Source organism: Podarcis cretensis, assembly GCF_951804945.1.
Source record: "Podarcis cretensis genome assembly, chromosome: 2".
Taxonomy (NCBI): Eukaryota; Metazoa; Chordata; class Lepidosauria; order Squamata; family Lacertidae; genus Podarcis; species Podarcis cretensis.
Window position 1 is genome coordinate 116121445 of NC_137171.1, and position 22275 is coordinate 116143719.

Genomic DNA, 22275 nt, shown 5'->3' on the forward strand with positions numbered 1-22275 from the left:
AGAGCAACTGATGAATGTTTTCCTGTCAGAATGCAAGGTTTCTGTTTTGTCAGTCACTGTAACATCTGCATCTAATGGGTTCCTTGCGGTGGGCAGTGGAGGCTGCTCTGTTGGGGCAGGTGGGGGCACTGCCCCACCAACCTCACTTCCGCTCTAGAGAGTGGTTCTGAATGTCAGCTTAGTCTCGAGGTTGTCCCTGTAGGACTCAGCAGAGGAGAGGGTGGGGACAGAACAGAAATTAGGTAGCTCTGTCTGTCTGTCATTGGCTCCACCTACTGGCTGGGCTCCCTGCGTTCCACCCCACCATATGCACACCTGGGATACTGTCAGTACACCCAGTACTGTCAGTGACTGGGCTCAATAACTGGTTCTGCCCTGACTGGGCTAGGCGACTGGAGCACTTTCAGAGACCTTCCAATCCTGGAAAGCAGGTCTCAGTGCCCTGGACTCACAACTGTGCATTGTGAGCACCAGACTCAGCAGAGTAGAAATAACATGGAAGCTAGCTGTGAAGCATAACTTCTTTTATTTCTAATAGCTACTACAAACTAACAAACTACTGGCTTGCATGAATGTTACATCTCCCACTCAGCCATCTAGTCACTACATACCGTATTTTTCGCTCTATAGGATGCACTTTTCCCCCTCCAAAAATTAAGGGGAAATGTGTGTGCGTCCTATCGAGCGAATGCAGGCTCCTTGGCTTCAGTGATAGCAAAGTGAAGCCTCCGAAGCGCAGAGGGAGCGCTCCCTCCGCGCTCTGGAGGCTCCGGGTTCCTTTTGCTGAAGCTGGGAGAGCAAGACTCTCCTGGCTTCAGCAGAGGGAGAGCTGCGCAGCGCCCCTTCAGCCAAGCGGGAGGAGAAATGGAAGGGGAAGATTTTTTTTTCCTTGTTCTCCCCCTCTAAAACAAGGTGCGTCCTATGGTCGGGTGCGTCCTATAGAGCGAAAAATCCGGTAGATAAGACTCTCTCCACACACAGAGTCAGGCAGGCAGGCAGGAGTGGAAGAGTAGAAGAGCAGTTTCTGCCCCCTCCTTTCTCAAAACATCAGATCAGGAGATTCTTGCAATGGGAGGGGGCTGAAAATATCAACAAATACTGTGTCCAGCTCTGTGTGCCACAATTTAAAAAGGATCCAGTCAATCTGGAAGGTGTGCAGAGGAGGGCAACCAAGGTGATCAAGAGTCTGGAAACCAAGCCTGATGAGGAACGGTTGAGGGAAATGGGTATGTTTAGCCTGGGAAAGAGGAGATGGAGAGGAGATAGGATAGGCACCTTTGAAAAACCTAAAGGGGTGTCACATGAAGCTGCCCAGAGTGGCTGGGGAAACTCAGCCAGATGGACGGGGTATTATTATTATTATTATTATTAATAATAATAATAATAATAACAATAATAACAATAAGGAGCAAGCTTGATTTCTCCTGCTCCAAAAGGGAAGACCTGAACCAATGGACGGAACTTACAAGGAAGGAGATTCTGACTAGACATCAGGAAGAGCCTTCTGGCAGTAAGAGTTGCTCAACAGTGGGACATTCTCCCTTGGGAGGTGGTGGACTCTCTTTCCTTAGAGACTTTTAAGCAGAGGCTGGATGGCCCTGTCATGGGTGCTTTAGCTAAGATTCTTGCATTGCAGGCAGTTGGACTAGACGACCTTTGGGGTCCAACTTTACAGATCTATGATTCTCTAAGTCCCAATGGGCACCAGCTTCCACTGGTCTTGTGTACTTTTTCTGCCCAAGGTTAAACTCTGCTCCCATTTACCTTTGGTCCCTGGAGGGCACAAGCAGCGGAACCCATCTTGTGTCCTGGTACAGGTTCCCCCATTCAGACACTTCTTCGGTAGGCACTGCAATTGGAAAGATCCCGAGGCAATTCATGACAACTATATTTGAAGCAGGAAAAGTCGCAAAGAACATTTCCTCCCCTCCAGTGTGGTGTAGTGGTTAAGAGCGGTAGACTCGTAATCTGGTGAACTGGGTTCGCTTCCCTGCTCCTCCACATGCAGCTGCTGGGTGACCTTGGGCCAGTCACACTTCTCTGGAGTCCCTCAGCCCCACTCACCTCACAGGGTGTTTGTTGTGGGAGAGGAAGGGAAAGGAGAATGTTAGCCGCTTTGAAACTCCTTCGGGTAGTGATAAAGCGGGATATCAAATCCAAACTCTTCTTCTACCTCCATTTCACTGCTTATTGAGCGCTCACCCCGATTTGTTGACACAAACTTCACAGGGAAGTTAGACTATCTCAGCTGGTTTTGGAGCATTCGTTCTGATTGGTTTGAAGGGAAGTTAGATGGCGTCATGTCAAGCAAATGTTATCGAGCATTTCCCAGTGCATCTTCCCATCACTTACTGCAAACAGTCTGATTTCAGGGTTTGGGTGGGGAAGCAGGTTTCCTGCATTTGGGCTGTTTACACGGCTTAGTTTGAAAGCACTTCCCCATCCCCACCAACTGAAGAACATTGGAAACTGTAGTTTACCCCTCACAGAGTTGCAAGCTACAGTTCCTGCAAGAACAGGAGGCTAGACTGTGATGGGCATCATCTTATGTCCTTAACAGAAGTGATGGGCAAATGCATGGCAGAAGATGGGGAAACACTGGATGGAAGCAAGCTCATCTAACCACCCCACAAACAAATCAGAACAAATGCTCAAGAAGTAGCTGACATCACTGAGCCTCCCCGCAAATTTTGTGGAAGCAGATTGGGATGGATGCAGAATAAGCAGGTTGTCTGGAAGTGACCTTTGCTGGCACTCTTTTGGGGAGTTCTTCAGACCCAGGAGGCAAATGCTCACCTGACAACCATGATCTCCAGCTTGATCAGTACAATTGTCGCCATTCCGGCTTGCCCTCTGCTGGCACTGCGAGCCCCCCCAGCCTGGGGGGCAGATGCAATAGGGGGCGGACTCCTTTGTTACACACCGGCCTCCGTTTCTGCAGGGATCTGTTGTGATGGGTGGAGAGAAATAGAGAGGGAGGACAAAGTAGATGGATTTTCCACTTGATAGCAGGCACTGTTGCCAAGCGCTTTGATGAATTTCAACTTCTCTGGCCACGCGATGCAGCAATTTCTGCTGATTTCTGCTGTAGGCCACTTTGACAGATGGCTGGGGCTGCCCAGCTCTAAATCACTATGACCCTAGCTGATACCCTCAAAGGCACTCAGTATCAGTGCCAATCAGCTGAGTAGTGCAGACAGTACGTCTCGCTTTGTCGATTTGCAGGTGTGGTTTCAGACACTTCAGGTTACAGACACTTCAGGTTACAGACTCCGCTAACCCAGAACTAGTACCTCGGGTTAAGAACTTTACCTCAAGATGAGAACAGAAATCGCGCGGCGGCAGCGGGAGGCCCCATTAGCTAAAGTGGTACCTCAGGTTAAGAACAGTTTCAGGTTAAGAACGGACCTCCAGAACGAAGTTCTTAACCCGAGGTACCACTGTACTGCTGATGAACCTCCACATACTCACTAGGGGAGCAGAAGTCCAAAGTCTCCTGGCACTTAAGTCCTGTGTAACCTTCAGGGCAAAGGCAGCGGAAAGTCCCAGGGCTGTTAAGGCAGGATCCAGAGTTGAGGCAGGGGCTGGAGGTGCATTCATCCACATCTATTTCGCACGTTGAACCTGGGAGGGTTTGGGAAGGGAGCAGAGAGATGGCGGGAGTCGTGGAGGGCTGGGACGAGGAGTGAGGATGGGCCAGGGTTATGGGGAATCATCTGTAATCGTCCCAGCTGGGATTTAGGGTTGAGGGACGTGTTACCTACGTAACCGCTGGGGCAGATGCAGCTGAAGACCCCTTGGCGACTCAGGCACGTGGCCCCCTGGTGGCAGGGGCTGGAAGCACAGGTGTCTACCTCCATGCCACAATCCCGTCCTGTCCAGCCTGGGAGGCAGAGACAGCGTGGCCTGTCGGGAGACAGAGAGATGTGTTGTTAAACTTTTCAACCTTTATATAGGGCTTTCTGGCACATCTTCTCCATCGAAACGGCCTCGGCTCAGTATACCTGAAGGAGCGTCTCCACCCCCATTGTTCAGCCAGGACACTGAGGTCCAGTGCCGAGGGCCTTCTGGCGGTTCCCTCACTGCCAGAAGTGAGGTTACAGGGAACCAGGCAGAGGGCCTTCACGGTAGTGGCGCCCGCCCTGTGGTACGCCCTCCCTTCAGATGTGAAGGAAATAAACAACTATCTGACTTTTAGAAGACATCTGAAGGCAGCCCTGTTTAGGGAAGTTTTTAATGACTGACGTTTCAATGTATTTTTAATATTTTGTTGGAAGCCGCCCAGAGTGGCTGGGGAAACCCAGCCAGAAGGGTGGGGTGTAAATACTACTACTACTACTAATAATAATAATAATAATAATTATATATAATCACTTTCCTTATCACAAAAAAGTCTAGTAGTGGTGCTTGTGAGGTAATGGGTTTGTCGCACAAGAATTCCAACTGAACTTCATCTCTGCAATCAGAATTTGCAGAATATAGCAATGGTTGGGAATGCTAATGCTCATGGAGGAGCAGTGGGAACTGAAACGGCTCAGGACCACAATACCTCAAGGACTGCCTCTCTCCATACAGACCGACTCGGACCCTGCGACCATCCTCAGAGTCCCTTCGTTGTGTGCCTCCTCCATGAGAGGTCTGGAAGGCGGCAACATGAGAACAGGGCCTTTTCTGTGGTGGCTCCATGTTCATGGAATGCTCTCTCTCCCCCCCCAGGGAGCTTCTCCCGGTGTCTTCATTACACTGCTTTAGGCGCCAGGTGAAGACATTCCTCTTCAACCAGGCCGTGGGCTGATTGACATTCTATGCTCTTTTAAATGTGTTGTGGGAGGGGGGTTATTGGTTTGCTTTTGTTCTTATTTTTATTCTGTACTTTGTGTTTTCTATACTGTAAATTTATCTTGAGAACTGCCCTGAGATGAAGGGCGGGATACTTATTTAATAAATGATAATAATAAATGGGTGGGGCGGGAGGAAGAAGAAAACGAGAGCTTCCCCTGGTCTGGCCTTCCCTAATCTGGTGCCTGTCAGAGGTTTTGGCTTGTGCCGTTCCCATCAGGTCCAGACAGCGCAGCCCACGCTGGCTGGAGAATGGGGCGAGAACCACAGGCCGAAATAACTGGGAGAGAAGGTTGGGAGAAGGATACCCTAGCCCACGACAGGTTAATAGAGCACTGAAATTGATTAGGCCAGATCCCAAGCACTTTCTGGTCCAGTCAACTCCATTCCTAAGACAAAACCCTCTCTTGGGGGTAATAAAGAGTTCCAGTCCAAAACACTGGGAGGGCACCAAGTTAGGGAAGGTTGCCATACAGAGTCGTGAAATTGAGTGACCCATATCTCAAGTGTAATCAATTTCAAATCTAAGAGAGAAGATCCCTAAAAGAGAGAAGGCTTGCATGTTTTTGGGTGCGTGCATGTGTGTAGAAATCTGTAGGTTGTAGGTTTGCGAGAAGTTTTGTAAGGTGGACTATTTGAAATATTACCAAAAAAAAGGCCGCGAAGGGGACTGTTAGTTAAGATAACTAAACGCAATAGGAATTTAAGAAATGCAGAATAAGTGATAAGAACGGAAGACCATCAGAGGGGCTGATAGAAGTCCAAAAAGATTGTATAAGATGTGAAGTTCTGTTGTATGAATGTTAACTAATATGTAAAAGTTAAATAAATAAATAAATAAATAAATAAATAAATAAATAAATAAATATGAAATTCATCCTGCTGTGTAGCCCTGTTTCAAAATAAGCCCTTGGGAATGGGGCTTAAAACCAGTGCTGAGTTAGCGTAGACAACATCTGGGAATCATGGCTGACATACACCCTTCCCCCCTGCTTCCCCGTCCATACCCAAATTCTGCCCCTTGGCAGCTGCCCCCATTGAGGCACTGCCAGTTCTGGCAGGGGTCGCTGAGCTCTGTGCATTGGGGTCCCGTGAAACCCAAAGAGCAAACGCAGGTAAAGGAGCCCGGTGTGTTCAAGCAGGTTCCATGACCGCAGTGGGCAGCGCGGCAGAGGTCTGCATCTCTCTCGCACTGGTGTCCCTCGAAACCTGCAAGAAGGGGGAGCCTCAACACCGTCATTGGCCTCGAGCCACACGTTCCCTGCTCTCTCTCTCTCACCCACAATTCCACTCTGCCCTCATGTGATGTCATGCAAGTCAGAGGTACAAACCCCCCCCCCCCGAACAAACAGAAGCTTATAGTGTGCTTGCTACAGGTCACGTGACATCATCGTCGGGCAAATCGGGTCAGCTGTCAGGCCCCAACGGTCTCAGCGGCAGTCAGTGCTAAGTCCTGCCTTGAGACCTCAATTAAAAAACAACAACACAAAAACCATGTCCAACACTTGGAGCTGAAGTAGGCAACTGGCATACCCGGCAAGTGTCCTGGCCAAACTGAGAAATCCCATTTTTTTATTGTGAGAGAACGGCGGCCATTTTGGCGTGATTTCCCCTCGAAGAAAGCGCTTTCTTTGGGGTCTTGTTTCCTCCTCGCCGCCCTTATCTCTCTTTCTCTCTCACTCTCTTTTAATAGGATTTATTTATCACTTCCTAATTTTACAAAATTCGCACATTTTTATTTATCAAAATACAAACCGCCCGTTAGACACCAATGCCCTCCCCCCCATGGTTCGTTTCAGTTTTCCTTTGCTGCTGCATATTCTAATTGTTCATTATTATTTCTTTTCCATTCCCCCCCGTTTATTTTAAACTGCTAATCCTGCTAACGTTTTGATTTGCTTACAATAATTTTTTGAATTACTGCATTGCAGAGGGTTGCATTAGATGGCCCTCAGAGTCTTTTCCAACTGTACGATTCTGTGATTCCATGATCCTATAAAATATTCTATATATATTTTTTCCATCTTAAGGACTTATTCTTCCGGATTTCATATTGTACCAGTTAAACACCACCGTTCTCTCTCAATCTGGGCTCATAGCACTTCCGTACACTACACCCCTGGGAAAACCCACAGTTTACCCCTAGATTGGAGCAAACAGCAGTCAGATTTTCCACAGATTAATGTTTGCTCTGATCTATCGCTAAAGAGTGGGTTCTCTGGGGGAAAGTGGTGGGGTAAAACTGCTCGGACCTGTATCTAGATCATGGGGCAAGCGGAAAACTGCTCACTTGTGCTTTTTAGGCACAGAACAAGTGTGGATGAGCCCTCTCTCTCTCTCTCTCTCTCTCTCTCTCTCACACACACACACACAAAGTTACCTTGAGGGCAGGAGCAATGGAAAATCCCTGCAGAGTTCTGGCACTGGCCCCCATTCTTGCAGGGGGAGCTGGCACAGCTGTCCACCTCCGTTTTACACCGGGGTCCCTCAAAACCTAATAAGAGCAGGGCCAAAGGTCAGTGCATACCAACCAGAAAAGCAATAACCAGGAAATGCTGTTCCATGTACAAAATACACTTAAGAATGCCGAGAGAGCATCAAAACACATACACGTGGGAATGTGCATTTTTAAAATACATTCCCTCCACCAATGACAATATTTAAGCTTAAAGGTCCAAAGAGTCTAAAGAGTTTAAACACGCGCACACATTTAGGAGAATGATCTTGAAGATGAACTAGAAGCTGTTCAAACCTTTACCCACAATTTAATTTAATTGATGTCGACTTCACATAGCGATTGTGGGAACTCCTTTCAGGCGCAGGTGAGAGATTTTTGAACCAAATATGTCATATTAGGGGCACTGCAGCACAGAAATACGTAAAGCAGAAAATAAACAAATTGACAAACTAATGCAAAAACGTGGAGGCTGAAAGAGAAAAATGAAAAAAGAAGAAATGGAGAGAAACAGAAAGATTGACTCATTGCTAGATGGGGATGAATACATTACAGTGATACCTCGGGTTACATACGCTTCAGGTTACATGTGCTTCAGGTTACATACGCTTCAGGTTACAGACTCCACTAACCCAGAAATATTATCTCGGGTTAAGAACTTTACCTCAGGATGAGAACAGATATCGTGCTCTGGCGGCGCAGTGGCAGCAGGAGGCCCCATTAGCTAAAGTGGTGCTTCAGGTTAAGAACAGTTTCAGGTTAAGAACGGACCTCCGGAACGAATTAAGTACTTAACCCGAGGTACCACTGTACTAGGAGCAAGCAGTTGAATGGGAAGGAGGAAGAACCAGCCACTTCAGAAATCCCCTCCTGGCTTGAGATCTCTGACTCCTCTTTTTGCGTTCCTCACTTACCAAGAGGACACTGGCAGGCAACTCCATGGCTCTGTTGCAGGCAGGTTCCTCCGTTGAAGCAGCTATCTCGGGAGCATTGTCCCACTTCACACAATGGCCCACTGAAGCCTACATTGGAGAGGAATCAACAGAAGAAAGATATTATTAGGGGTAAGAAGGCAGTGTAGTACACTGGTCAGAGCAGGGGTGGGCAATCTCCAGCCCCCATCCAGACTTGGCTTATCAAAAGGGTTCAAGTTGGCCCAGGAGGCTGTTTTCCCTGTGACACCAGCTGACAGGAAGTAGTAAGGAGTTGAAAAACCCATTAGCTATGCATGTCTCTTCCCAGTAGGGAAAGTCAAAGCAGGAAGGTTTAAGGCACTTCCCGCACTTGCTAACTGAAGAGTGGGGGCTGGTGGGGCTGTTAAATCCAGTTCAGCAGGAATTCATGCAAACCACATCCTGAATCAGGCAGGGGTGTGCATGCTAAAACAAATGTGTTTTGGGGTTTTTTACTCCATTTTAGTAGGGGATTCCACACAAACCCCTGCTAAAACCAGGGTGGGGAACCAAACCTATTTTTAAAAAAGCAATGCCTTGTAAGGAAGGTGCTTTGAAGTCCTGACTACGGGACTTCAAAGCACCTTGCGCCTGAGCTCATTGTGACATCAGGTGACTGAGAGGTGGGCAGCATGACCCACTTGCCAAACTTGGCCTGCCAGGCTGATCTGATCAGGACAGTCTGACCTGTGGAGCCCCAAAAGCTAAATTGGCTGGGGATGATGGATGTTGTAGTCCAACAACACATGAGGACCCAAGGACGAAAAACACTGTTTTGGTCAGTGACTCCCTTTATCCTTGACCGTAGGCCATGCTGGCTGGGGATGATGGGAGTTGTAGTCCAGCAACATCTGGGGGCAATATATTGAAGGACACTTGGCTGAAGGAGATGGTGACGATGGATAAAAGAAGGTGCCTAATTAAACTACAGTCATACTCAGGTTGAAGTAGCTTCGGGTTGAGCATTATTGGGTTGCGCTCTGTGGCAACCCAGAAGTAATGGAACGCTCGCGTATGCGCAGATGTTCAAAATGGTGTCTTGTGCATTCGCTGAAGCGGCGAATCGCAATCCGCGCATGCGCAGACACGGGTTGCATTCGCTTCAGGATGTGAACGGGGCTCCGGAACGGATCCTGTTCGCATCCAGAGGTACCACTGTATGGAACTTGTTCTCACTGGAGGCAGGGATGGGCAAAACCACAAGAGGGGAGAGGACTCCTGTGCTCAAATCCTGCTTGCTGGTTTCCCACTGGTTCAGCCACTGTGGGGACAGGATGCTTGGCTAGAAGGGCCACAGGCTCTGCTTATGCTCTTACGTGACTGGCCCAAGGTGAAAGCCAAAGAAACTGGAGGGCTGGGTTCCAGGATTTGAACCCAGGACTCCCTGACTCGACTCTCGACAGCCCGACTGCTATACCACCTTTTCTCTTCCCAGCCCTGCCCCTTACCCGAGGGGCAGAGGCATTGGAAGCGTCCTAGCAAATCCAGGCAAGAGGCTCCGTTGTGGCAGGGCTGGCTGAGGCACTCGTTGAGGTTCGCTTCACAGCGAGAGCCCGTGTAGCCCTCGGGGCAGCGGCAGGTAAAAGATCCGGGTGTGTTGTGGCAGCTTCCTCCGTGTTCACAGGGCTCTGCACCTGGACAGGCCGAGAGGAACAGACTGTCATGGACTGGCTGGATGTACAGGACGCTGGTGGGAGGCAACCCCCCAGGGAAGAAGGTTCAGAGCCAGGGAGTTGATGGTGGGATGACGATGAGTGGTGAGAGGGAGAAGGAGTAGACTGGGAGGAGGAGGTATCGGGAGCAGGAGGGGCAACAGGGTTTAGTGAGCAGGAAGAGGCTGTGGCAGACAGCAGTTCAGACTCCGAGGCTGAAAGGGATGGGGGTGGAGTCAAGAGGCTGAGTGAAGGCCGGTTTGAAGGAAAGTTTTGTTTCTGCACATCAGAAAACATTGCATTCTGACTTGTTCTTAGTCTGACCTGTTCTTAGTGCTTGGTTGACCACATTTACAAATGAATGCTGTATATTAATCACCGAGTAATTGTTTAAGTCTTGCCATATTAATCACTAGTAATAGTTTAACAAGGAGGTTTTCACGGCTGTCCAATTCTGTGTTCCCTTTCCCAGCCTTTGGTCTATTGATGATTAATGCCTATATGCAACCTTTGCTTTGTACTTGTGTTGACCAATCAGCAACAAGCACATATGTGGCAATGCTGTAATATTCAATAAAAGAGACTCCCCGAGACGTGCTCGGGGGATGCCTCCCAGATGACACCACTACTCGTCTGTCGTTTATTCCAACCCAACACCGGTTGTAGAAGAAGATGGGGAATCTCCCTCCTGCTGCAACCAACTCCCCTCTTCCTGGTCTCCCAGAACATGCAGAGAAATGAAGAGGGCAGAGCGACAAGAGGCAAGAAGGAGAAACCTTAGGCCAGCCTTTCTCAACCTGTGGGTCCCCATATGTTATTGAACTACAACTCCCATCACCCCTAGCTAGCAAGGCCAGAGCTCAGGGATGATGGGAGCTGTAGTCCAACAACATCTGGGGACCCACAAGTTGAGAACTTCTGCCTTAGGCTGCTAGGGAAGGAGTCTTAGAGAACGGAGGTGCTCACAACTGTCTGTCTCCTTGAGGCAAGACCTCCAGGATAGTTGCTGAGATCACCAGGCCAAAGCTTGCGGTTTGTTTCCTTTGTTTCACTGGCCTCGGGTGATTTATTGTTTCATTGCCGACCTGCACCTGACTCCGACCCCGATACAGACGCAGGGAAGGGGACGTGGCCATCTGCTCACACAGAGTGCTTCCGGACGGTCTTCTTATTCAGCATTCGTTCCCAATCAGGTTCTACTTATGATGGCAGGCATATTTTCCTTCACCCCAACCCACGCCATCCACTTTACCCATCAGGCACTCGTTGATGTCTTCGTAGCACGTGGGACCAGCGTAGCCTGGCTGGCAGGTGCAGACGGCATTGCCGGTCCGGAGGTCAGTGTCACAGAACGCATCGGGGTGGCATGGGTTGCTCAGACAGGCATCATGCAGGTGGCAAAGGAGCCCTGTGGGAGGAGATATAGGCGGTTATCAGAACAGCCCTTGATGGAAGCTGGCACGCCCTCAAACTAACACCAGCCCTGCATGCCTCCCTATGGTAAGCCCAGCCTACAGCATTTCATAGAATCAAAGTGTTGGAAGGGACCTCGAGGGTCCTCTAGTCCTGTTGTTGTCGTTTAGTCGTTTAGTCGTGTCCGACTCTTTGTGACCCCATGGACCAGAGCACGCCAGGCACTCCTGTCTTCCACTGCCTCCCGCAGTTTGGTCAAACACATGTTTGTAGCTTCGAGAACACAGTCCAACCATCTTGTCCTCTGTCGTCCCCTTCTCCTTGTGCCCTCCATCTTTCCCAACATCAGGGTCTTTTCCAGGGAGTCTTCTCTTCTCATGAGGTGGCCAAAGTATTGAAGCCTCAGCTTCACGATCTGTCCTTCCAGTGAGCACTCAGGGCTGATTTCCTTCAGAATGGATACGTTTGATCTTCTTGCAGTCCATGGGACTCTCAAGAGTCTCCTCCAGCACCATAATTCAAAAGCATCAATTCTTCGGCGATCAGCCTTCTTTATGGTCCAGCTCTCACTTCCATACATCACTACTGGGAAAATCATAGCTTTTACTATAAGGACCTTTCCTGGCAAGGTGATGTCTCTGTTTTTTAAGATGCTGTCTAGGTTTGTCATTGCTTTTCTCCCAAGGAGCAGGCGTCCTTTAATTTCGTGACTGCTGTCACCATCTGCAGTGATCATGGAGCCCAAGAAAGTAAAATCTCTCACTGCCTCTCGTCCAACCCCTGCAATACAGGAATGTCAGCTAATGCATTCATGACAAATGGCCATCCAACCTCTGCTTAAGAACCTCCAAGAAAGGGAAGTCCACCCTCTTCTGAGGGAGATGGTTCCATTGTGGAACAGCTCTTAGTGTCAGAAAGTTCTTCCTGATGTTTAGTCAGAATCTCCTTTCTTGGAGCTCAAAGCCTTTGTTTTTATCCTACCCTTCGGAGCAGGAAAAAACAGCTCCATCTTCGATGTGACATATTTGAAGACTGCGATCATATTTCCTCTCCGTCTCCTCTTTCCCTGGCTAAACATATCCAATTCCCTCAACTGTTCCTCATAAGCCTTAGTTTCCAGGTCATATTGGTCCCATCTGTTGGTGTTGACAGCACTGTGGTGATTTCACAGAATGTTAATAAACAGTCCAGATTCTGAAAGGGGTGGAGGGAGCTCAAATTGCATACAAGAGGTCAGAGTCAATTAAGTCTTACTCATCGTGGACCCGCTGAACTTAACAGAACTAACTTTGCCGTGCACATTTATTTCAGGGGGTCTACTCTGATTAAAGGGACGTGGGTGGCGCTGTGGGTTAAACCACAGAGCCTAGGACTTGCCGATCAGAAGCTCAGCGGTTCGAATCCCCACGATGGGTGAGCTCCCGTTGTTCGGTCCCAGCTCCTGCCAACCTAGCAGTTCAAAAGCACGTCAAAAATGCAAGTAGATAAATAGGTACCGCTCCGGCGGGAAGGTAAACGGCGTTTCTGTGTGCTGTTCTGGTTCACCAGAATCGGCTTAGTCATGCTGGCCACATGACCCAGAAGCTGTACGCCGGCTCCCTCGGCCAATAAAGCAAGATGAGCGCCGCAACCCCAGAGTCGGCCACGACTGGACCTAATGGTCAGGGGTCCCTTAACCTTTACCTTTACTCTGATTAAAGTTTAACTGAATACCACCCATCAGATAAGGAGTCGGTCATCTGTTTGTCACCTTCCTTCCTATGAGCAGCCCCTCTCTCCAACCGCCTACAGTAGGGCTCATAGCTCAGTGGTGCAGCAAATGTACAAGACCCCAGGCTCAGTTCTTGCATCGCTAGCCTGTGGTGCTTCACCTGGTCAGATAACAGACACACCAGTGGTCTGATGCAGTCAGCACACAGCTGCTTCTGTGGATGTCTGGGCTGCCCTAGTGTCCTGCAGTATTTGCAAACAACATTCTCAACCGTGTCAGCAACAGGATGTTGACAAACAGTGCAACCGCTGTCAGGGAAGTGAGAGGTCAATGTGGCTGGGGAACATCCCTACTTAACACTAAACCACGTGTGCTTGCTGTTTCTCAGCTCAGAAGGCTCTCGCCAACCCATCACAGGGTGTCTCTGCGGATTCTGCTTCTCAGGCGACCACTAGGCAAGTCACTTTCCTACAATAGCCAGACAGCTCCTTTTACAGCTCATTCAGGAAGCCGGGAGCTTCCTGGTTTCCTTGTTTACCCGTTAAGAGGCTGGTGGGGCAGGATCGGTAGCTCTTTAATGAGATTATGATGCTATCTGTTTTATTTCTGATCCCTTTCCTAACATTGCATTTGCCCCCCCCCCTTTGCTGTCGCTGCCAACTCACCAAGACGGTGTGTCCCTTGAGCATTCAGCTGCTCACCTGAGATCTATCCTTGGTCAGTTCAGAACCCATCACACAATACCACTGCTCCCTCCCCTTACTTCATAAACATTTCATAAATCTGATAACAGTGCAAGAAAGAAAACCCCTCAAAGCATTTTACAAAACCGTTTGAGCACTGCGACTTTTCCTCAGGGTGAGGGAAAGGGCCAATCTTTGAACACAGAAGGTTCAATTGCTATTATCTCAGGGTGGGGTGGGGTGGAATGTTCCTTTTCTGAAATCCTGGAGAGCTACTGCCAGTCAGTGTAGACAGTATGGGGCTGGAAGACTGCCTTGGTATAAGGCAACCTATGGTTGGTTGGTTTTTAATGTGGGGAGGACCACAGCTCGGGTAAAGCATTTGCGTTGCATGCAGACAGTCCCAGGCTCAATTCCCGACATCTCCAGGGAGGGCTGGGAATGTCCCCTGCCTTGAAACCTCAAAAAGCTGCCAAAGATGGTGGTGGGAACATGCTGGTACCTCACCTGTCCAACCCGGCAGGCAGTGGCAAGTATATGATGCCACCCCATCCTGGCAGGTTCCCCCGTTGCGGCACTGATGCCCAATGCAGTCGTCTGGGTTCACCTCGCAGTATTGACCTGTGTAGCCTAGAGGGGGGGAGAAAACAAATTCATGGAGGATTCGTTGGGAAGGTGGACAGGCCTTGGTTCTGATGCAACAGGGCCCTCCTCAGGTACTTGTGCGGAAGCAGGCCTACAGCCACCATTTGCTCTTGGCGGCCATCTTAGATGGTAACCATGGTTACCTGCAGGGCCACACAGACCATTAAGCGAAATAAGCCCATACTTAGGGAGTTTTCCATTTAATAGTAATAATAATAATAATAATAATAATAATAATAATAATAATAACAACAACAACAACACCCGGGGTGTCCTGCATCCACTGCACCCCTTTTCCTCCCCCCCTGGGTAGAGGGTAGACTTTAAAGCCAATAGTATGTATGCTGGTAGCTGCCCAGAGTGGCTGGAGCAACCCAGTCAGATGGGCGGGGTACAAATAATAAATTATTCTTATTGTTGCTTCATACTTCACATTCTGTCCCCCAACATTAGGGGAGAGCGTGAGTAAAAATGAACATAATGGTGAAAACAGCACACACAAAACATATTACTTTAGGGTAAAACCGCTTGCAGAGTTGAGTGCAATTCACAATAATGAATTTCCACGTGCATTTCTTTAAAAAAAAAAAAACAACAACCATTCCCAAATTGCTGCAAAAACATGGAGAATTGAATCAAAGCTTGGACAAATGAGCACTGAAATGTACAGATCCTTCTACTCCAAATCCAGGCAGAATCCATGGATTGGGTTTATCAACCTCGCCTGTTTCTTACCTGGGGGACACAGGCAACCATGGTATCTTTCATCAACAGGGTGACAGGTGCTACCATGGAGGCAGATCTCTGGGGAACAGGGTCCCAGACGGTACTGGCAGAGCGGACCCGTAGAACTGGGTGGGCAAACGCAGCGGAACGAGCCAATGTTATTAATACAGCTGCCTCCGTTGAGGCAGGGGTGAGGGTCCCCGAAGCACTCGTTGACATCGTGCTGGCAGGTGTGCCCTTCGAAGCCTGGCCGGCACTGGCAAACGATGACCGGGTAGGTGATGACGCAAGTCCCGCCGTTGGCGCAGGGATTCGCCGGGCAGAAGTCCATCAGCTGGCAGTTCTTCCCTGGAAGCAAAGCCAAACGCGTAAGCCAACCTTGTTTCCCAGCTTTTTCCTCCCCTCTGGCTCTCACAAGAATGTAAGGTTAAAGGTCAATGCAATTCAGCATCCTGTTTCCGACAGTAGTCGCCCAGATGGCTTTCAAAGGAAGCACGGCGTCAGAAGTGCCGCAGCAGAGATCATGCCTTGAGCAGCTAAAGGGTTAACTCTGTCCTTTGTTACATTCAACAGGCTAAGAGTGGAAGGTGCGAAGGAAGTGGCAACCCCCAAGCTGCTGCGCTGAGTGGAGAAGGTTGGCACGCCCCACTCCCACCCCCAGCCAGTGCCCATGTAGGCATAGGGTGAAGGTGCTGCTTAGCTGCCAGGCAAAGTGGCATGACCTTCCCTGAAGTAAGATGTGCTTTGATTGGCTGTGTAGTTCTATAGGAGTTTTCCTCTGTATGTTTGGTTGAATGTCTCCCTGTGATGTGCAAGGCCTGAATTAAAGATAACAAAACCTCTTGGTTCCTTTCTCCTCAGATTATACACTGTTTCTTTTATGATTTCTTTTCTCTCTGGACTCCGTCTCTCTTATTTAAGTGACTTTGCTAACTCTCAGAAGCAGGGCAATAGTCCTCCCTGGCCCATGCAGTAACTGGCGTTCCATGATAGACTAACTCTGAATATGGAGTCTCTCTTCATGCTATCATTAACCATGTTATTATGATAGTCCTGTGCTACATAATTATGTCCGTCCTTCCTACTGTGCTTTTCTTCTGGGAGAAGAGCCACAGCTTAATGCTTTGTCTCAGGTTTAATCTCCAGGGAGGGCTGGGAAAAATCCCTTTAAACACTGTGACAATACGTTCCCAACACTGAGATATGGCCATCCTTTGAAATTCCCACTTGCCTACATTTTACAATGCCATTCTCCATCCTAGTAGCGTGTACAAGGATGCATATACAGTTGGGTCAAAGTACAAGAATGCATGTACTTCAACATGCATCTATTAGTGAAAACAACCTGCGAAAAGGCAGAACCACCTTGCAAAATTACGTACAGTCAAACCTCGGTTGTCGAATCTGTTTGACAACCGAGAATCAGAGGATGATCGGCAAAGTCAATGGAGAAAAAAGAAAAAAAAAACTCCCTGGAAGCTGTTTGGCTTCCAAAAATCATTTGAAAACTGGAGCAGTTACTTCTGGGTTTCCCGTGTTCAGGAGCAGAGGTTTGACGGTATTTGGGGGGGGGAAATTGCGTACAAAAATGCACAAGCTAAGAGAAATCAGCGCTTAAAATACTAATGAACTTTTAGGAGGAACTTAAAAAGAAAGAAAGAATCGCAAGCTGATGTGGAATTGTGGGTAGCTGAATTTAAGACTGGAGAAATGATGAAATGAGAGAAACCGAAATGGATACGTTCGCCCTCATAGCGCATCCTGGACTGTGAGTTGCACCAAGTTAAATTCTACTCAAGAGCATTGGAATTAATGGACCTTAGCTAACTGTGCCTGTTGATTGCAGTGGTCCTACCCTGAGTTGATTTCCCAAACAGAAGCCACAAGTGTGGGTGTCTTCCTTTGCCATACCTGTCCACCCTGGCAAGCACTGGCATCGATACTCTTTCCCGGAGAGCCAGTGGCACGTCCCCCCATGTTGGCAGGGGGAAGGGAAGCAGGGGTCTCCAACCACGCCCTGGCATTCCTCCCCAGTGAAACCTGGAGGGCACAGGCACGTGTAGGCAGGGGCATTTGGGGGAAGAAGGGTCGTGAGGGAGCAGGTGCCCCTGTTCTGGCAGCGCCCAGGTATGCAGGGGTCCACAAATTGGCATGTCTCTCCCACGTAGCCGGCGAGGCACCTGACAAGGCAAGAAGAAGAAGAAGAAAAGTTAAAGAAAGGATAAACTTCCCTAAAGCACAAAAAGCTCTAATGCAGCCTGAGTCCGAGCTATATAGTTGCCAGTCATTTGTTTTGGGTGCTGAGAGTTGTTAGGAGACGACTATTCCCTTCAATCCCCAGAGGAGATGACCGTTAAACCACTCTGGATGGAAGAAAAATTAGTAAGGGGAGATAATAAGAATATATAGATGATTTGAGAAGACTGCAGAATGCAAAGATTATTGTAAATGTGGAGGAAATCGAGTGGGGGCAGAGGGAAGTGGGAGGAAAGAGAAAAGAATAATATGATGGATTGAGGAAATATAGATGTAAACGTATGGGGGGATGGGGAGGAAATGGTGTTGGCTTTGGTACATTTGTAATGTAATATGTGAAAACCAATCAATCAATCAATCAATCAATCAGTAACCACCCACTCTGGGAACTGTAGCTCTGGGAAGAGAAAGCAAAAGGAAAACTGCTTGGAGCTGAGTTTTCTAGGCACAGCAAAAGCTGAGCCCTGAGAAGAAATAGGATAGGTAAAGGTAAAGGTACCCCTGCCCGTACGGGCCAGTCTTGACAGACTCTGGGGTTGTGCGCCCATCTCACTTAAGAGGCCAGGGGCCAGCGCTGTCCGGAGACACTTCCGGGTCACGTGGCCAGCGTGACATCGCTGCTCTGGCGAGCCAGAGCCGCACACGGAAACGCCGTTTACCTTCCCGCTGGTAAGCGGTCCCTATTTATCTACTTGCACCCGGAGGTGCTTTCGAACTGCTAGGTTGGCAGGCGCTGGGACCGAGCAGCGGGAGCGCACCCCGCCGCAGGGATTCGAACCGCCGACCTTTCGATCGGCAAGCCCTAGGCGCTGAGGCTTTAACCCACAGCGCCACCTGCGTCCCGAAGAAATAGGATAGCCATCTTTAAATATCTAAAGGCCTGTGACAAGGAAGCTTGATTTTTCCTGCTCAGGATGGTAGGAGCTGAACCAATGGATTCAAGCTCCAAGAAAGGAGATTCCGTCTAAACATCTGGAAAAACTGGTGGAGAATTGCTGGACTCTGCTTCACTGGAGGTTTCAAAGCTGAGTTTGGGTGGCCACCTGTCATGGATGCTTCAGTTGAGATTTCTGCGTTGCAGGAAGTTGAACTAGATGACTCTCAGGGTCCCTGCAAGCTCGACAATTCCGTGTTCCTATTATTCTCTTAGGGGGAAAGGTGGCCTCTTGATAAAAATCACAGAACTGTAGAGCTGGAAGGGACCACGAGGATCATTGAGTCCAAGCCCCGGCGATGCAGGAATATATTTTCCCAACGTTTCGGCGTATTTAACAAACTACAGTTCCCAGCATTCCTTGAGGGAACCCACAACTGCTTTAAATGTATGGTGTGGATTTAGCCACATACAGTGGTACCTCAGGTTAAGAACTAAATTCGTTCTGGAGGTCCGTTCCTAACCTGAAACTGTTCTTAACCTGAGGTACCACTTTAGCTAATGGGGCCTCCCGCTACCGCCACCGCACGATTTCTGTTCTCATCCTGAAGCAAAGTTCTTAACCTGAGGTACTATTTCTGGGTTAGCTGCGTCTTTAACCTGAAGCATCTGTAACCCGAGCTACCACTGTGTTCAAAAAAGGGACCTTGGAGGTCATAATATGCTCAATGTTGGTTCAGGACTTGCTTTCAATATCAGGGCTCAGTCCCTGGCAGAGGGGCAGGAAGGAACATGAAACCTTGAGTGACTCTGAGCCTGTGCAGATTACCTGCTCACTGGATGACACTGAATCCAATTACTATCTCTGCGTGGGGGGCATTGTTAGAGGGTGGTCTCTGTGGTGGGGGCTCAGCCCTGGGTCGTTTGCACTAGATGTGTGTTGGGGGTGGGGGACTGGAGAACTGGATCTGTCTGTTGGGCAGCATATCTCCCCCACTCCCTATGGGGCAAGTTTGACAGACTGGTAGGGACTCCCACTAGAATCAGTCGACCGGGCAGGGCAGGAATTGAGCTCCTGGCAGTGGAGTTGTTGTAAATTATTAGGGGAGAAAAGGAAAAGTCGGTGCGGTGCAAATGCATTATCAAGAATGCCACATTAGCTCCGCCGGTTTATACTGCGCTGACCTCAGTACTGCCTTGCCCCTCTCCTTCCTGGTAACCGACAGGAACTCCACCACTGGGGAAGCCCAAAAACCAGTGCAGCCCTGCCCTCCGCCTGCCTGTCAATCACCTGATGTCGCAGTGGCATCAAATGAAATCGAACGAAGCCAGGGGTACAGTCCAGGCTTCTGAGCCCAGAATACCTCGTTGGCACCCGCACAGCTCAGAGCTTGGCAGTAAGAGCCAGCTTTCATTTACTCCTTCCTGCCCGCTCCAAAACCCAGCCTAAATTTGCATTCAGTGTCTATAAACCGCCCTATGTAAACTCTAGGCGGTGTTCTCGGCTCGGAGTCTTTTGAGTACCTAGCAAAACGCCGCCAGATGCTTCTCAGCCTAGTCTGCATCGCAGGGCTGTCGTGATGGCAAAAGGAGGTGGCGTGGGAAATGCTGTGTTACATCACCCTGGGCTAATTAGAGGAAGGGCAGGTGGGAGGGAGATAAAAGAGTAACGAAGGCTGAGTCATCCTTTGCATAGTTCGATTCTAAGAAAGGGAACATCGTCCCAGAAAATGTACTCTCTCTTGGGATAGTTTCAACTCCTTGCCCCTTTATCCCAGACACATTATTTATTTCCTTATTGTGAATCCTGAAAACTTACAGGCAGGAGAAAGTCCCATTGGTGTGAGTCACACAGATGCCTCCATTCTTGCAGGGAACCTGGTTGCAAGACAGACCTGGCCAGGAGAGAAAACAGAACAACGAGATGGTTCAAGTCCATGGGATTAATTCATATAAACAACAGAGTTGTTGTGAATCTGTTTCTGGGCTGTGCCATTTTAAGCTCAGCATGATCAAATACTCTTCCAGGATTTTTAAAAATATTCCTGCACTTAGAAAACTAGCATGCCAGGGGGACAGTTTCAAGCACTGTCTCTCTCCCTGAGATGCTAGATTTCTACATCTGGGGATTTTTATTTAGTTTTGTTGGTATGGAGCAACATACAGTTACATCAGTTGCCTCTACCTGTAGTTTAAATCAGTGCAGCCTGGGAACAGGCTAACCCAGGTGTCAGCAAACTTTTTCAGCAGCGGGCCGGTCCACTGTCCCTCAGACCTTGTGGGGGGCCGGACTATATTTTGAAAAATAATAATAATGAACGAATTCCTATGCCCCACAAATAACCCAGAGATGCATTTTAAATAAAAGCACACATTCTACTCATGTAAAAACACCAGGCAGGCCCCACAAATAACCCAGAGATGCATTTTAAATAAAAGCACACATTCTACTCATGTAAAAACATGCCGATTCCCGGACCGTCCATGGGCTGGATTTAGAAGGCGAATGGGCCGAATCCGGCCCCTGGGCCTTAGTTTGCCTACCCATGGGCTAACCGCTTCTTTTGCTGCTTTGCGTGAAAACTCACACAAGGGGAGAGAGCACGGCTGTGGGATAGAGCACATGGCTTGAGGGTAGATGGCCCTGGGTTCAGCTGTTAGTAGCTCAAAGGATATGAAACAGCAGGAGCTGTCACTGGTTACACACAGTAACCTGATTCACACCTCCTTTGCCACAATTCCAGTTCTTCAATTCATGCTTTTTACGTCAGGGAGGAAGATCCTGTTGTATTCCAGAACATGTTGCTGGACTCCAGCTCTCATCAGCTTCAGCCAGCATGGCCAGTGGTCAGAGATGATGGCGAATTGCAGTCCATAATATCCAAGGGGCTACAGGTCCCCCTCCCAGTTTGCTTTACATATACCTTTACATATTACAGTAGTTATGTATGGAAGTGAGAGCTGGACCTTAAAGAAGGCTGATGGCCGAAGAATTGATGCTTTTGAATTCTGGTGCTGGAGAAGACTCTTGAGAGTCCCATGGACTGCAAGAAGATCAAACCGATCCATTCTGAAGGAAATCAGGCCTGAGTGCTCACTGGAAGGACAGATCCTGAAGCTGAGGCCCCAATACTTTGGCCACCTCATGAGAAGACTCCCTGGAAAAGACCCTGATGCTGGGAAAGATGGAGGGCACAAGGAGAAGGGGACAACAGAGGACGAGATGGTTGGACAGTGTTCTTGAAGCTACCAGCATGAGTTTGACCAAGCTGCGGGAGGCAGTGGAAGACAGTAGGGCCTGGCGTGCTCTGGTCCATGGGGTCACAAAGAGTCGGACACGACTAAACACCTAAACAACAACATCCAATGAGCAAACCTAAGTGTGGTTTTGCACATATATGTGTGCAGTGTGTCCACATGTACAAACACGCAAACGGAAACAGTTGCACATACACAAATAAGCCACACACTGCCCCAAAGAGCCACATCAACTGCATACAAAAATGTATAGATAAATGGTGCCTCCGGTTGCCAACGTTTCAGCCCTTCTCTGCAGCTGTGCACCTCTCACAGCACCTGAATCTGGAGCAATTCAGCAGCTGATAGCATCACTCTCTGTACCAAGACAAGCACTGAGCATTGCTGTGGTCAGATCAAATTGCTGGCAAAGGCACAGTTGCATAGATGGGCTGAGAAGTTGGGAACTTTCCTCGGCTGAAATCCAGCGAGGATGAAGGATTGAACCCCTTCCACCTGCCACAGGTTGGCTTACTTAATACTCACCTCGAGCGAGTGGAATCAAGGCCAGCAGCAGCAAGCGATCCATCCTGTTTGAAGACCACCCTACAGATCCCCCCCGCAACTCCCCTTCCTATCTGTCCAGAAGTGAGTTCAGAAGGCAGAACCCAGGCGTCCGGGGAAGGGTGTCAAAAAGTGAAGCCAAGATTGTTGGACAGAACCGGATCAAGAGGTGTCCCTTGGGTGCCCCCCACCCACGGAGCCCCCCATATCTGCAGATGGGCTGTACGGCTGTGCAACGGATTTCTCCCTGTCACCCCCACCCCCGCC

At 49.0% G+C, this 22275-nt stretch overlaps 1 protein-coding gene across 1 annotated transcript in view; it reads right to left on the reverse strand.

Moving 5' to 3' along the window:
- NOTCH4 (notch receptor 4) overlaps positions 1-22275 on the reverse strand; it is a 39718-nt gene extending 17443 nt beyond the window's left edge. Inside the window, exons 1-14 of the mRNA XM_079957787.1 lie at positions 21991-22275; positions 20027-20102; positions 16989-17257; positions 15087-15425; positions 14214-14336; positions 11152-11307; positions 9696-9881; positions 8209-8316; positions 7220-7333; positions 5847-6048; positions 3761-3906; positions 3472-3624; positions 2797-2945; positions 1765-1849 (exon numbers count right to left, since the gene is read on the reverse strand). Coding sequence (XP_079813913.1) covers positions 1765-1849; positions 2797-2945; positions 3472-3624; positions 3761-3906; positions 5847-6048; positions 7220-7333; positions 8209-8316; positions 9696-9881; positions 11152-11307; positions 14214-14336; positions 15087-15425; positions 16989-17257; positions 20027-20102; positions 21991-22033 — 2149 coding nt within the window. The 5' untranslated portion in view covers positions 22034-22275. The remainder of the gene's footprint in view (positions 1-1764; positions 1850-2796; positions 2946-3471; positions 3625-3760; positions 3907-5846; positions 6049-7219; positions 7334-8208; positions 8317-9695; positions 9882-11151; positions 11308-14213; positions 14337-15086; positions 15426-16988; positions 17258-20026; positions 20103-21990) is intronic.